At 35.0% G+C, this 15,813-nt stretch overlaps 1 protein-coding gene across 6 annotated transcripts in view; it reads right to left on the bottom strand.

Annotated features, from left to right (window-relative positions):
* The window catches only part of LOC106457454 (AMP deaminase 2), a gene marked incomplete in the record, with an annotated part of 107,436 nt that overhangs the window by 46,823 nt on the left and 44,800 nt on the right, over window positions 1–15,813 (bottom strand). For 4 of the 6 annotated variants that reach the window (XM_022383415.1, XM_022383403.1, XM_022383429.1 and 1 more), the window contains 2 exon segments: window positions 7,831–7,984; window positions 13,429–13,446. In XM_022383415.1, the coding sequence (XP_022239123.1) occupies window positions 7,831–7,984; window positions 13,429–13,446 (172 nt within the window). 6 annotated transcript variants of the gene reach the window in all.

Below are 15,813 nucleotides of genomic sequence, written 5' to 3' on the forward strand. Positions count from 1 at the left end.
GGATAGATAGAAGTGATGCACATTCAATTAAATAACTGCATAGACTTTCTTGGAACACTAGGAAAACAGCTAGTACTAAGGTACAGTGTATAGTGAAGGAAAAAATCAGTGTGTGTGTGGTCACTGCCAGTAGTGATTTTTAGAAATAAGGACTGCATGAACAGGTTCTATGTTGATTTCTACTGGGTGAACATGATACATGTTAATCACAGTCTGGATACACTGGAAGGTGCTAAATGGCTTAGCACTCCAGACCTGATCTCTGGATACTAGCAAGTTGAGCTGGATGACAAGATCAGAGCCAAAACTTCTTTCAGCACTCAAAATGGTTTTTACAAGTCCTGAGTCAAGCCATTCTACCTGTGTAAAATTCCTGTCACAATTGAGAGGCTAATGGAGCTTACACTTAAGTGGCTGAATGGGATAGATGTCTGGTCTATGTAGATGATGTCTTAATTGGCTATATATGTTTGAGTCTGCTGCCATGAGCCTAATAACAATACTGCAGTGGTTAAGAATGGCAGAATTAATGTTAAAAACCAGGGTTGTGTGTGCTCATTTACACATCAGTACAATTTTTTGGTCACACAGTAGAAAGAGATGGCATACTGACTGATTCTGCACAGATTGCAATTATTTGGGACTAACATGAACCCTTGATGAGAAGGAAAAGTTCAAATGTTCCTTGGTTTTGTATTGTATTATTAGCATTTTGTATGACAAAGAACTGTTTACAGTTGTGGTCTTCTTAAAACACCAAAATGACTTATAAAGTTCATCCTTTGAGTTGACCATCTGTCACTGTAGTGGCTTATGAACTTTCAAAACACAGTAGGAAGGATGACACAGTGAATAACAGATTACAGAAGAATGTCCTACGCATCATCTTGGCATGTAACATGGAAATTTAGATGGACTGTCTTGCACACAAAGAGACCCATACATTAAATATTCTGATCCTGGACACTGTGTTGGAGCAAAAGCTGTAACAATACAGACATACTGAAGGATATTTCACTAACAACTGGTTCCAAGACTTACACTTCAAGTGCTCTGGGAAGAGCAACTAAAGGATCCAGAAGTAGTATGGATGCTCCTTTCCATGAAGCAAGGTATGGTATGACCAGTGCAGGTTGTGAAATGTAGTGCAGCTGCATGAAGTCTGTGCCAATTGTATGAGCAGTTACAGATGCATGACAGCATGCTGCTTGCTTTTATCAACTACTTAAGACACAGTTTTCAGCCTGTGTTGTAACTAGTCATACACAGGGCTCTGAGGTGACATCTACTCCACATAACACAAGGACTGGTGGCCACCAAGATGTCTCATTCAGATGGCAGTTATACTGGTCTTGTTTGAATTGCAACATTTATTGATGGTGTTAACACTGAAAAAAACTGAACTATACAAGGTAAACTCTGGCAAAGAACTGTTGGTTCTCCTCCACAGAGAACAGCCCTGGATATTGCTTGTCTTCTCATTGAGACAGAAAGAGGTAATACAGCAACCTTATGTTTCAGGTGAGCCTCTCATGCTCTAGTTTACCCAGAAATCAGAAGTTGGGATCGATGAGTCATAGGAAGATCAGGATGCCGTGTTGGAGTACCTCAGCTCAACTGATGAAGAGGAAAATAATGAGAGCACTTATCTGGATTTATTCTGGTAATGCATGATAAACCATATAAAAAATCACCTGAAGAAATACCAGAAAGCTCTAGTAGTCATCTGAGATGCCAACAACAATCTCCTGACCACTACAGCTGGGATTAACTGCTCTATAGCAGATAGGACAGTCATTTTGTCAAGAAACCAATTACTGAAAGTGATTTGTGATCCTTGTTTCTGAGCTTCTGGGTTGTATTGTCCAAAAATGTGACTACATTCTGTGATTACTACTTTATTATCACAATTTAGGATGGCTGGCCCTAGTAGATGTAATACCTGGAACTGACAGTTCATACAACTGAAGATGTTCACTGGGAGTTTGAAAACTCAACCAAAAGGATGTTGTAACCCTTGCTTTCTAAACTATCAAGTGATTTTTGACAGTGACTCACCCACCCTACCTGATCAGATAGGTAAAATTTTCCAGAACAAAATGTGTTGTACTGATACTGTTCTTAGTAAATTTAATTCTCTGTAACTCCCTGAATTGCAGTGAGAGAATTGTGTTCTTTATCAGCAAAGAAAGTAAATTGGGTGACTTTGAATCTAATAGGAATAGCTTTTATTTTATTGGATTTGCCCGTATTTGTTTCTGATGCCAACTGAAGTGAGTAGTCAACTTGTATACAGAAATACAGTGTTTGGTCCACAGCTGGTAGCTGTCTGGGACAGTAAAAGCAATTTCACTAGGATGATTGTATTTTGACAAGGTTGGTTTGAGTGTGTGTATTGATATACAAGATAGCAAAAGCATGAATACTAATTCTGTCAGCAAGAATTTCAGACAAAAAGTCAAGTTTAGCCAAACTATGCCAGAGACCATTTATCTTATGATACTAATTAATAATTCTTTGAGTTTAACTATTTACAAGAGATTCATATTGCTAAACCATAATTATCAACATATAGTTTAGGAAAAAGCACACAGTTTTCTGAATATTGTCTTAAGATTATTTCAGTACAAGATACAATTATAATGCATTTATTTAATAATTTCTAGAAGAACAGCTGCTAAAATTCTACAATAATAATTACACTTAATAATAAATAGTGTTAATTATCAGTAACAGGCAAGCTATGAAAATCTCCTATGACACTGTGCTTTATGTCACTAGTTAGGTACCCTTGCTGCTAATGATGTTCTTGGCCCTTTACCCAAGAACACCTGATAAGGTTGGGCCTGCTTAGTGATATTATGCAACATGAATCAGAGCAGAATTATCACATGTAGCTATTATGTTAATTTTTAAAATAAATTTTCATAACATCCATTGTTGGTGACAGTATGAAAAGTAATGAAATTGTCAATATTATACATTTTACTTAAACCAAATTGGGTCACTATAAAATTGAAAAAAATTCTGTGCCACATAATTCAATTGACTATAACATGTGAGTGACCTTGCTAAAGCAAGTCTGCCCAATGACCACCCTTGAAAGAGAGAGAGGAGAGAGATTTTGAATAAAACAAACCAAAGGTAACCAGTTCTTAAAATGTGGAAACTTAATTTAAGAGGATTTAGCACAAAACCTGAGGAAAGTCAGAGATAGCATACATAGTTTTACATCTCACTGGTATGATAAATTCTTACATTTGGAGCATTTAAAGTTAAAATAAAAGTTATTTACATCCTGCAGTGACCGTGATAATTATGTGATCTTTACTGATCAATGACCACACACCATGGTAAACGAGATGCTGGTGTTAATGAATTTTTACAGTCGACACAATCTAGGTAATTGCCCACATGTTGGCCAACCTATTTTGGTTATTAGTGTGGGTATCTAACTTTGCAGATTCATCCCACATTTATTTCCTATTAGATCCAGGCTCTGTTTGTTATAACAACCACATGATAGCAAAAGAAATGTGTATGTGTTTCTTAATAGTTGAGGACCATTACTATTGTAATGAAAACAAAGATGAATTATAGATCAAGCATGAGAAACAAGGATGCTTCAGTGGACCAAGTTGTCCATACGTAGTACGTACTGTTTTCTACAAGGAGGACATATGTCTGTATTATATGTAAGCCTATTCACATGCTGCTTCACCACAGCAAATATTTTAGTTTGTCTGACTCTGTATTTTCAATCCTCACTTTTGTTATTTATGCTCAAATTCTTCACCCTTCTGGTTAACTCTGTTTTCAATTAGCCAGTTGTGAGCTGTAGTTACATTAAAGCCAAAATTCTACATGGCGAGTTCTCTTTTAGGTGACTTTGGATATGTTCCAGAACATTTTGCATTTCCTACCACTCTAGGGATTGACCTCGCCTTCACCTCGGCAGAGTCTGTGGATGGGGATATGTTGTTCCACAATCCACTGAACATACAGGCATTGCTTGAGGTCACTGACAGACTAGACCTCAAGTCTCCAGCCCAGCTATTTAAGATAACGAATGTGGGTTCAACTATCTAGCTGGTGAATCCAAAATTGGCTCAAGCACTTCTAGAAGTGAGATCTATGAAAAGAAACTCAAGTAAAAGCAGAGCATTTGAAGAAAAGATTCAAGTACCCTTTCAGAGATGCTTAATTGAAAAACACCAAAGACATTCTATGTGCATACACCTCAAGCAAGGCCACCATATTCACAGACCATGCATGACCTTCAGAGTGTTAAAATCTACTAAAAAGATTTCAAAGAAATGGGAAAATCAACCAACCACCACCAATCCAGTAACAATGGTAACCACTACCATGACACTTTTTGAGGAGGTGGTAGTAATGGCAGCCACCATCAATGGGGCATTAACTTCCATGGCCAAATTTGCAAAGAAGAAGGAAGGTTCTTGTGAGAGACAGAGAGAGATCATCTGTCAGACAACCACAGTGCACTGCAAATCAATAGCTGCATTGGAGGACCTGATGTCAGGACTTCTACAGACAAGTAGCTTCAGCTTCTCTAATTTCTTTGAGTGTGTATGTGTGTGTGTGTATAAAACTGTGCATATATACACACATTTTGTGAATGATTTTAATTTATTTTCTTTATGTAAGTAGTTTATTCTTATGTCTTGTTATATATTTTCGTGAACGGTTTACTTTACATGTGTATTTAAATGGAATGTCCTTGCCTATATACACATATATGTACATGTTTCTGTACATTTCTTTTAAAACTGGTTATTTTACTTTGTCTTTTTTGTTAACTTTTTCTATACAGCAGGGTCAAAATGTGTATATTACAACCTTTTACAATTATATTCTTTCTCAACCTCCCCTTTTTTGCCATCTGCAGTTTAGTACATCCAGAAATTTGAAGTTTGTTACAATATTTACAATACATCCTATCTATGGTTTTAGGTTGATACTCTCTATCAATCGCTACCTGTTTTCAATATGTTAATTCTAACATCAAATCCTCATCATATGAAGAAACATTAACAGTCCTGTAGACAAAAGACGAAAATTAGGACATTTTTTGTGACCATGGGTGACACAAGCTCACATGCAACATGCTGAGTTCCAGAGACATCTGAATTCGATCAGCCCTACTATACAATTCACTTTAGAAGTTGAAGATGAGAGTTGTTTAAACGTTTCAGATGTTTCTATAAAAGGAGAGAGGGGCTTTCTATCTACTTCTGTATATAGGAAGCCATTCTCAGTTGTCATGCCACTGCAGATGAGATCGTGTCACTTTAAGTTTTAACTTTCATTTTCATTCAAAGTGGGCTCACACTAAACTGGTATAAACAAACTAATAAAGATTCTCTTTCACTCTTTCCTGTGTCTCACAAGCACAAACACTTGTCTTGTTCAAGCATTTTTTATTGTTTTTGTGTAATAAAGATTGTGGATCTGTGCAATTTTGTATACAGTGCCTTTTTTGCGTTAGACTCAGTCCAAGTCAAGGAAAATAAACCTTTACTCCATAACTTAGTATCTAATGGATCTCCAGATCCTACCTGTTTACTCTGAGAGAAATCTATACATCTGAGAATACTATAATACTGAAGACTGGTGTGAAAATAATTTACAGTGAAGAAAGATAAAAAACTTAAGAATATATTAATATATTAATGCATCTTAAAAACTAAACTCTTCTTATTCTTTACATCATCCTATTACAGTAGCAAAACGATTACTTGATACAGTAGATGTACACTTAAACAAATGTTTTTATCACTTTTTAAAACGATCAAATAAATTTTGATTGACTTTAAAGAAAACATGGATGTTACTAGGTGTTCTAGGCCTATTTTAATGGCATCATTACAACTCACAGATTCTCCTAGCTAACACCTGAGTTACCATATTGAAAATATATAGCTTATAACAATAAATAAAAAATATACATAACAGATAAGGATTTGTTGTACTCACTGTGTACTTGAGCTCATTCACACTTAAAATTTGAAGCTGCTTTTCCTTAAGCCTCATTGAGTGTCACAAATTTGGTTGTCCAAAATAAATATGAATTTTAGAACACAAAAAATATAGAACTCCTAAAATTACTATAATTTATCAGGCTTTGTCAGTAAGTTAAAACAAGGTTTAAAAAATTCCATTTGGGGTAGGAATACAATGTTCACATACAAAGAAACAATCACAGACTGTTGTTCTATGGGTGCCAAAATCATACAGCTGTAATAAGCTTTATGTATAAAAGAATCTGTTCTTCCTATTGGTTATGAAATGTATATCAGACATGTAAAATTGATTATCAAAACAGTCTTGAAATTCAGAGATAGAGAGGGTGATGGAGGAGCTTCTCTAGTGGGTTTGACAAAATTCTCAAGGTAGGAGGTGCAAATGTTAAATTCTTGCTTGTAACTATAATAATAGTTAATGTAGTATATTGTATATTATGAACTATGCTTAGAATCAAGCCCAGACCTCAGTTTGTGAAATTTTAGATGTATTTTCCTGAAGTCATAGCTTGCTCTGACCAAAAGATAATTACAGTATGAATTATATGTATATTATAGACTTTTAATCCAAATACTTTCTGTGAGTAATATTTTCATATTTAGTAGGTGAACAGAAGAGGAATATTATTCTAAGAGCATAATGTTTTAATTATTATTTCATTTGTTCATTACTTGCAAATTTATGTCAAATAAAAGGCTCAAGAAATTAGTTATTATGTTAAAGCTGCAAAATAAAATACATTCTGTGAAATTAACATTGAAAGCTGTAGTAGCATATTTTCAATATTAGAAAACTCTGAAATGGAGAAATTGAAGCTCTAACTCATTAGGAGGCATAAAAAAAATTGACATTTTAATTTTCTTTTTGAAATTAAGAAGATAAACTTAGATAGTATACAAATTTGAATCATAAACTACATTTTAATGTCAAGTTTACTGACATGCATTGATAACAAAGTTGTGTAATTAATTTTTGAGTATAACATGTAGAAATTAAAAGATCGTGACATACTCTTAGACCCACTCAAAGCAAAGGTCATGGCAAAAAGAGTTAAACAGAGAAATTACTCAGTTACTATTAAATTGCAATACAATTTTACTAATAACAATACTACTCATGACATTACATATTGCTTATTACAAAAATATTTACAAATACCATAAAATGTAAATGTACTTAGGTATACAGGCTGACTTTAAGCTCAAAAAATAAAAATATGTTAATGCTATTCAGCTCACAAATGTTGGTATGCTATAGCTAGTTTTTACTTAATTTTGCTGATGCTATAAAAGCTATAATGAATGAACTGGAGTAAAGATGCAATTATTACAAAAGTTCTGCATTTAATATGATAAAGAAAATAGCTTATAGTAGTAATTAATCTCTTCAAAACTGTAAAACATTGTTATTCAGCCATCATTTTCATTTTTTACTTTCCACTTATAAAACATGTTCATCTAAAGGAATGAAAATATACCTAAATCAGGCAAATCCATCTCAAAAACAGCCAGCAAAGGTTGTCTTAAAAAAAACAACACAAGCAAGTATATTTACAGATGTTTTTAACAACGTTAAAAAAAAATTATAGAACCTAACTGTCATACTGTATGAAGTAAAAGCACAATGGAAGACAGACTCATGCATTAAAAAAAAGAACAAATGTGCATAAAAGAACACATGTGGTAACCAATACTTGTACCATGACACAAACACAAACATCAATATAAACAGATTGTTGCACATGTACATCTAGATATAGCATAACATCCAACCAAATCCATTTACCCCTGAAGTTTCCTCTCCACTGATAGAAACTCTCTGGAAATTAGGCACAAAGTCATGGACGTTAAGCTGGCTCACAGGATCCTCATATACATCAGGAAAAGACTTTGTGTCACCATCAAAATGACTGCGCCTATCTTCTAGTTCTTTTTGAACTCTTGAATTGAAAAAATTCGTTTAGTGTTACAAATGTCACATAGATTATTTTCAAGTACATATAAATGACTTTTTTCCTATATGTTTTGAATAAATATACATGTATACAGATAAGTAGTAGTTTTAGCATACCTGTGAATAATACAACTATAGATAGAACATTTTGTTTTATTTAACAGTTTTGTTATTTCTGATAACATAAATATATCTTACTGGTACAAAGCCAATGTGGCTAACTGCTGAACACGATTAAATGTTTTGTAGTTAAGCATATACAGTGATTGCCAGGCAGATTTTTAGTTTTGCTCTAAGTACATAGCTTGCTCTGACCAATAGATAATTACAGTATGAATTATATGTATATTACAGACTTTTAATCCAAATACTTTCTGCAAATGATATTTTCATACTGGGAAGGTGTACATATAAAGGATTTTATTCTAAGAGCATAATGTATTAATTATTATTTCATTTACTCATTACTTGAAAATTTATGTCAAATAAAAGGCTCAAGAAATTAGCTATAATGTTAAAGCTGAAAAGGAAATACATTCAATGAAAATGAATACTACATGTATACTAGAACTGTCAATACTGAAAAGTAAAGATCCCTAGTCTTTAAATAGGGACTGGTATAATCTTCATCATACTACCAGAACCAAAAAATTAAATCATTTAACTGAAAACAGTGATTAGGTAATGTTTTTGGTTTACTTTCTGAAAATATATACAAAAAAAATATGTAAAACTAATACTATTAAAAAAAAGGAATAAAAAACAACGAATCATAAAACAATCATAAAAACTAAATTCATACCTAAATATAACCTCCTTAACCAAACATCTTTAACTATTACAACTTAGCTACTTAGCATAGTCAAGTTTGTTGAATAGCTTAACATTTTTTACAGTGAGTAATAACAAAATTTACAGTATTACAAATCTGTATGTTTAATATCCATTACTATTTCTCATAATTAGGATTAATCAGTAAAGAAGCTATGAAGTATAGTACTTGATGCTTATATGAACAAATGAGTATGTCATAGTCATAAACATATGTATACTTTACTGATAATAATTGCATGAAAATTGTCGATAAAATGATACAATTATGAATTATATTATGAAGTTGCCTAAATCAAACAAGCTGACAGTGGAGTTAAAATATTATTATTACAGCTCCTTTTTTTCATACCAGCTTAAATTTTTAATCACTCAGAAGTAAGTTAGAAATATAATCAAATAATGCACATATATAGTGTTGAATGAAAGCCTACAACTAAAATCAAATGATGAAGTACTCAAGCTTAACTCCACATGGACCCTAACAACTTTCTTGGTTGTATATCTTTTTTACCTAATCATTACAAATTTATATCAGTTTATGTACTCGTGAAGCAGAAACCCTAGATCAATATGACACTACTGTTTTTGAAATAGGCAGACAGAGTACTATAATATAATATTCATCTGGGGTCCATGTGGACCCCATACTATCATTGATTATAACTATACATGCAGTTTACCCTATAGTATATGAAACAAATTTCTAATTTTATTTCACTATATAGGCTGTTGTAGAGGATAATTCAAAGTAGTACAGTATCATCTGTCTGTTTGTTTATAACATCATTCTACTCTCAACTGAGTGGTATGATGCATCACTCAAGAGGATAGGCCTCCACAGTCTGCCATCCCAGCAGCTAGGAACTGATAAGGGGCAAGGACTCCCACACTCCACTAGAAGAAAGGAGGGGGAAATGCATTGTAGAGTCCTGAGGATTGCATCATCAAAGACAGTGCAATGGGCGACCACAATACCCTATTTTGAAAAGCAGAGCTACCATGTCGATGGAATCGATCAACCAACACCTGACAGCATCTGGAACTGTATGTCAGGTCTGCAGTAGGAAGAGTCACAATGCCACAGAGTATCACAGATTGGCAGCAATCCCTGTCTGCTTTAATCATGTGTGTCCACGAGTGTATGGTCTGGGGACAAACATATTTATGAAGCAAAAGACCAATAGAGAGAACTAATAGCAGTCTTAAAGAACACACCTCATCTCTACTGTGTGCTTAACCTAATTTTGTGACATAAATATTTTGGAATAGATGAAAATTGAATGGAAACACATAACCAACTGCTCGTGGCATGTGGAATTGTACATCAGGTCCACAGTAGGAAGAGCTACAATGTAATTGACATCGAGCATAGTCTCAGGATGTACAATACAGATTTTTGGAAAAAAAAAGTATACCTGGTCAGGCATCACTCACCACAGAATGGGATCCACAATACACTAGCAAAAAGGTCCCTGTAAATAAAGAAATAATAAAAACATAGTGAAGAAAAACTAACTCTGTAGTGTAAAGGAAAATGCCAACAAATTTGCTAGCAAAAACAAGGATGTCTGTACAGTACTACTGCCACTCAAGAAATGATTAAAGAGTGCAAATGTGGAGAGGGTGTTGGTTACGACAGGGGTTGTGTCACACTCCTATTGGTGGAGAGCTACTGCTTAATCATTTAAACATGGAAATGGAGAAGCGGAGGTAAAAGGCTGGTGGCAAGTGTTGAAAATTTGCAACAATAGAGGACAGTACTTATCAAGAAAAGCTATTTTGTGATAGAACGTACAATATCGTATCAGAAATATATTTAAATACTTATTACTTTGTGCTATAATCCATGCAGAGATAGCAGGAGATGAAAGAACATAGAGAGCAATACAAGAATACCATAAATGTGAAGTCCTACCCAAAAGCAAGTACAGGGTAGTTAACCCACCTCCTTTGAAAGGAGAAATATATAAAGAATCACCTTGACCCAAAGACGTCTTCTTTTTTTTTTTAATTCAGACACACACAAAGGACTATCTGCACTCTATGTTCCTTACAGGTAATCAAACCCCAGTTTTGTGTTGTAACTCCACAAACTTTTACTGACCTTCTGAGAGACAAAGAAGTTGTACATCCAGATGATTAACATACTGCAGTAGATGTGGAATACACTTAAGTAGCTTCCCATTCAGTCAAAAGTTGAAGATAAGGTAGCCATAACCCTGAAGTCTACACCACTCAATCAGATACATACAACTGTAGGAGAAACATCAAGATGTACACAGCTGATACCATATCAGTCGTGGCACAAAACAAGAATCAGCATATTTGAAGTCATCAATGAAAAGTTTCTTAAAATTATCAATGCCAATATTTCAGAAAATAGAAGACAAACAACTTTAAGAAGAAGAATATTTCATTCAGTTCATTAGACTTCTAAGAATGCTGAAGATAAAAGGAATTTACAAATTCTGTAAATTCCTTGTATATACGAAAAAATCTCAACTGCTTGTAGCCTCCTTTCCAAGATGCTATATGTAAATATCAGATATATACATAACAACTACCTATAGGTGACATAAAATTTGGTACCCTATAAGACAAGTCAAAGATTCATTCACAAAGCTGGTATCACAGAAAATCACAAATGAACTGGCTACCATGGTAATACCAGAAAAACCTGGCACACAATTCTGACATCAGGGTATCTGGAACAAACTGTAACCAAAACACAGTATAAGTAGATAATCATGTCATTTGAAGGTGTGGTATTCTCAGATTGCCAATTTCCCTCAGAGCAGCCTGCAGAAACCTCCAAACCTGGAGGGTTGAGCAGACATCATATTACAAAGCAGTACTGCATTTTCTATGTCTATGACTGTATCTTAATCAAAACAAAGAGAATGGACCCAGAGTGTAAGAAATCACGATATTTATTATGCAAAAAAAAGTCAAATTAAAGACTTGCTAAGCAAGCCTGCTTGGAGAGAGTTTTATTGATATTTTCTTTCCAGTGTACCTCTAGCCTTTAGTTCAAGGGTTAAAGTAGTACTACACACAATGTATATGCCTGAAGACAAATCACAATCAAACAAATAAAGATTCTCTAATGCTGAATCTAAACAAAATCTAAATCTGAAAGATGGCTATGTTCTAAAAGCTTGTAAAATCTCAAATATATCTCAGTGTGGTAAACATAGGAAAACATTACATTATATACAAGGTTCTCTCTCCTCTGGCCCATACACTATCCATGACACTGAAGAGAGTAAACAAGGAGTAGAATGTACCCACAAGCAATCCCATGGTTCACCACTAGAACAAACCAATGCTTCTATTCGTAGCATAGTTCCTACTACAGTGGTCTCTTTTAACATAAAAACACATGTGACTACCTTAGCAACCAGGGTAACTCCACATACAACAAAGACATGAGGAACTCAGTAGTTCTCTTCACCAATGTTCTATACCAAAAACAGACCTGTAACATTGAAAATTAGAAAAATTATCTAGCAGGTAAGAGATTAGGAAATGCATGATATGCATGCATCTCACAAAGGCTATAGATACTTCTATTCATAGCATAGTTCCTACTGCAGTGGTCTCTTTTAATAGAAAAACACATGTAACTACTTTGGCAACCAAGTAACTCAACTTACAACAAAGACAAGAAGAACTCAGTAGTTCCCTTGACCAATGTTCTATACTAAAAACAGACCTGTAACAATTAAAATTAGAAAAATTATTTAGCAAGGAAGAGATTAGGAAATGCATGCATCTCACAAAGGCTATAGATTAAAATAAACTCAAAAAATATACTGTAGAACAGTAAAATTTACCTGAAAAACAACAACAACAAAATAGTTATACTAACTGTTACTTAGACATATTTGTGTTTGGTTAGTCTGAGAAATCATTGCTATATGTGTAGATGATTATGATTGGTTGTAAACTAGCATCAAGGAAGATTAAGTAATGCCAATACAAATACTGTAGAAAAAGCACAAACCCTATATAACACATAATTTTTACCTTTGAAGGGTTTGGATTTCAATGTTATTAAAAGTCACTGAAATTCGATCAATTAATAAAATACACTGCAAGATGTGAGAGGTAAGATGTTTGGATCTACCACATTATAAAAATCATATAGTTGTCACACTTCTGTAGTGATTGGTTTTAAATGCCAAGAAGGGTCTAGAAATAACTTATAACAAGCTACGTATATTCTGGAAGTATCAACTTAGCCTAAGAAAGGCTTGCATTTTGTATTTATTATTTTATTTCACTTAAAGTAAATAAAAAGTTTAGAAAATTAAGAAACAAGTTAATTAAGGTTTCAAAAAGAGAAGTTACTCAACTTTTTATAAAAACTAATAACTTGTTAAATAGCATATAATTATTAAACTAAAAACAGATGAATGTAATAGTGAATACACTTGGTTTGTTAAAAACAAGATTAAGCCAAGTTACCATGAGAAAAAAAAAGAAGAGTAAATATATGTAGTAATATTAACAAAATTTTAACAACATCCAATACTAAATACTAATCTGTAGGGTTATATACAATTGCTTACACATATAGAAAAATAAACTCACATCTCATCCTTGTCTTTACTTTAATGAGGCATTGAAAAGAAAGAAAGTTATGATGCAGCAATATTCTACTTTATTATCCAACATAAGTATGAAGTGCAGACTTAAAAGATATGTTAAAAGTTAAGATTTTTCCTACATTGAAAATGTATTTCTGAAAGATTCTTACCTCCTCTTACATGATAGCTTTCCCCAACTTGTACTGCCCTTTATATGCACAAATTTGTGCTCGAAACTAGTTTTGATATTCTCAATCACTCTCACGTGTTTTTGCATGAGGCAGCTGCGTGATAGCATGCAAATAATCATGTGAGAACCCTCCTACAAGAGGAGTGCAAAACAACTCCCAATACAGCCAATTCCCTCTATGCAGCTTAGTCCAAGTTTACCTTGAGATTGAGCAACAGAAAAAGAAAAGATACCTGAAGAGTGAAGGAAGGGAAGGAAGTGTGAGAGGAGGTAAGAATCTATCAGAAATACATTTTAAGTGTAGAAAAATGTTAACTTCCGATACGATATGTTACCTCTGCTCATAGAATAGCTAGAATTCCACACTGACCCAATGGAGGGACCAGTGTGACAGTACCTAGAAGAGCCCACTTCACAAAGCATCCAAAGAAAGCCCATGGTGTGTGTGAATAAAGAGTCTGTAAGACATACCTGTGGGATACCTCACCACTTCTGAGCAAGGTATACTTGTTGCCCTTAAAATTGATGTGTTGCATTAAGGGCAGAATCATATGCAGGGACCCCTGGTGTAGAAAAGTTAGAGAACAGCAGATTGTAAGGGAGGAGTTCAACCTCAACTAACACCAGCATAATCATGATAGGAATATTTGGTCCATGGTAGAAGAGGTCCCTATACCATTCACCTTGGACACTGGAACTGGAAGGTAGATCATCATCCATTCCAAGGACCAGCATCATCATGTGTGCATGTCCAACACAACCAACATCAGTACCCACCAGAAACTAGCCTCTGGGTGAGAGTAAGAAAGAAAGTGCTCAGCCAAAGGGGTGAATTGTATTTTGGCAGAAATCATCCAGTCCATATCCAGGCGGCATCCGGAATAGTACATCAGGTTTGCAGTAGGAGGAGTATGTCTACACATCTACACCAGCAGCAGACCACTGCATCTGGAATAGTACATCAGGTTCGCAGTAGGAGGAGTGTCTCTACACCATCAGAACACAACACCACTGCCACACTTTGAACTCAGTAGAATTTAGCACAGTCAGGAGGAAGCCTCCGTGATCCACCATCCCTGTGGCTTGGAGCTGGTAAGTGGTAAAGACTCCCACACTCCACTGGAAATAGGAAGGGAAAAAAATGTGTTAGAGAGTCTGTAGGATTGCAGAACCGGAGAAAGTGCAATGGGTGACCTTATACTGAAAAGCAGACCATTCCCAATACAAGCAAATGAAGGACTGGAAGGAATGGGCAGCAATTCCCTTCTGCTTTACTCATGTTATTCCACGTGTACAGTCTGAGGCAAACATATTTATGACACAAAACACCACAAGGAAAACCTACAAGCGGTCTTGCAGAACACCACATATCAATGGTGAGCGTTATTGACCTGAATGGTCATACAGTGCGGGTTTGAGAATAAGTATATCTGATCAGGCAACATTCGCCACTGAGCAAGATCCAGGTATGTGAGAAAGGCCCCTGTAAAGAAGAAAAGTAGAAAAAGAGCACCTACCTACTCAAAGAGAAATTGTGGAGCTCAAGATAATGATGAGAGGTAGACAGTAGCTTGTAGAGCAGGAAATGGCCAAACAATGAAGATAATGTGAAATAAATGTATGGAGAGTGGTCCACATGCCGGCACAAGCTATATCCTCTAATGGACAACAGAATCGGGTAACCAGGGACATGGTAAGGTGACGGATTTGATGGGAGGAGACTTTGAATAGACAACAATCATCAAGAGACAAGGAAGAATAAGACAAGAAAATAAGCTGGTGAATCCAACCCATAAGTTTAATAGGAGAAATATCATGGGAAAATGAAGTATTCCAATGAATAAACAAATGGGAACCACAGAAAGGAGCAGTGTGAGCCACATAACAGTGGAGAACCCAGAGAGGACATAAGAGACGATCCAGATTGGAATGATGATAACGAAGATAAATGGAAGTGAAGGCATATTGCCCTCACATGCAGCCAATGTTTTTGGCAGAAAAGACCAATCTAGGTAAAGGATGACACTGAGAGTGTTTGTTTGTTTTTGAATTTCGCGCAAAGCTACACGAGGGCTATCTGCGCTAGCCGTCCCTAATTTAGCAGTGTAAGACTAGAGGGAAGGCAGCTAGTCATCACCACCCACCGCCAACTCTTGGGCTACTCTTTTACCAACGAATAGTGGGATTGACCGTCACATT

This window comes from Limulus polyphemus, unplaced genomic scaffold, assembly GCF_000517525.1.
Source record: "Limulus polyphemus unplaced genomic scaffold, Limulus_polyphemus-2.1.2 Scaffold16, whole genome shotgun sequence".
In the NCBI taxonomy this organism is placed as follows: Eukaryota; Metazoa; Arthropoda; class Merostomata; order Xiphosura; family Limulidae; genus Limulus; species Limulus polyphemus.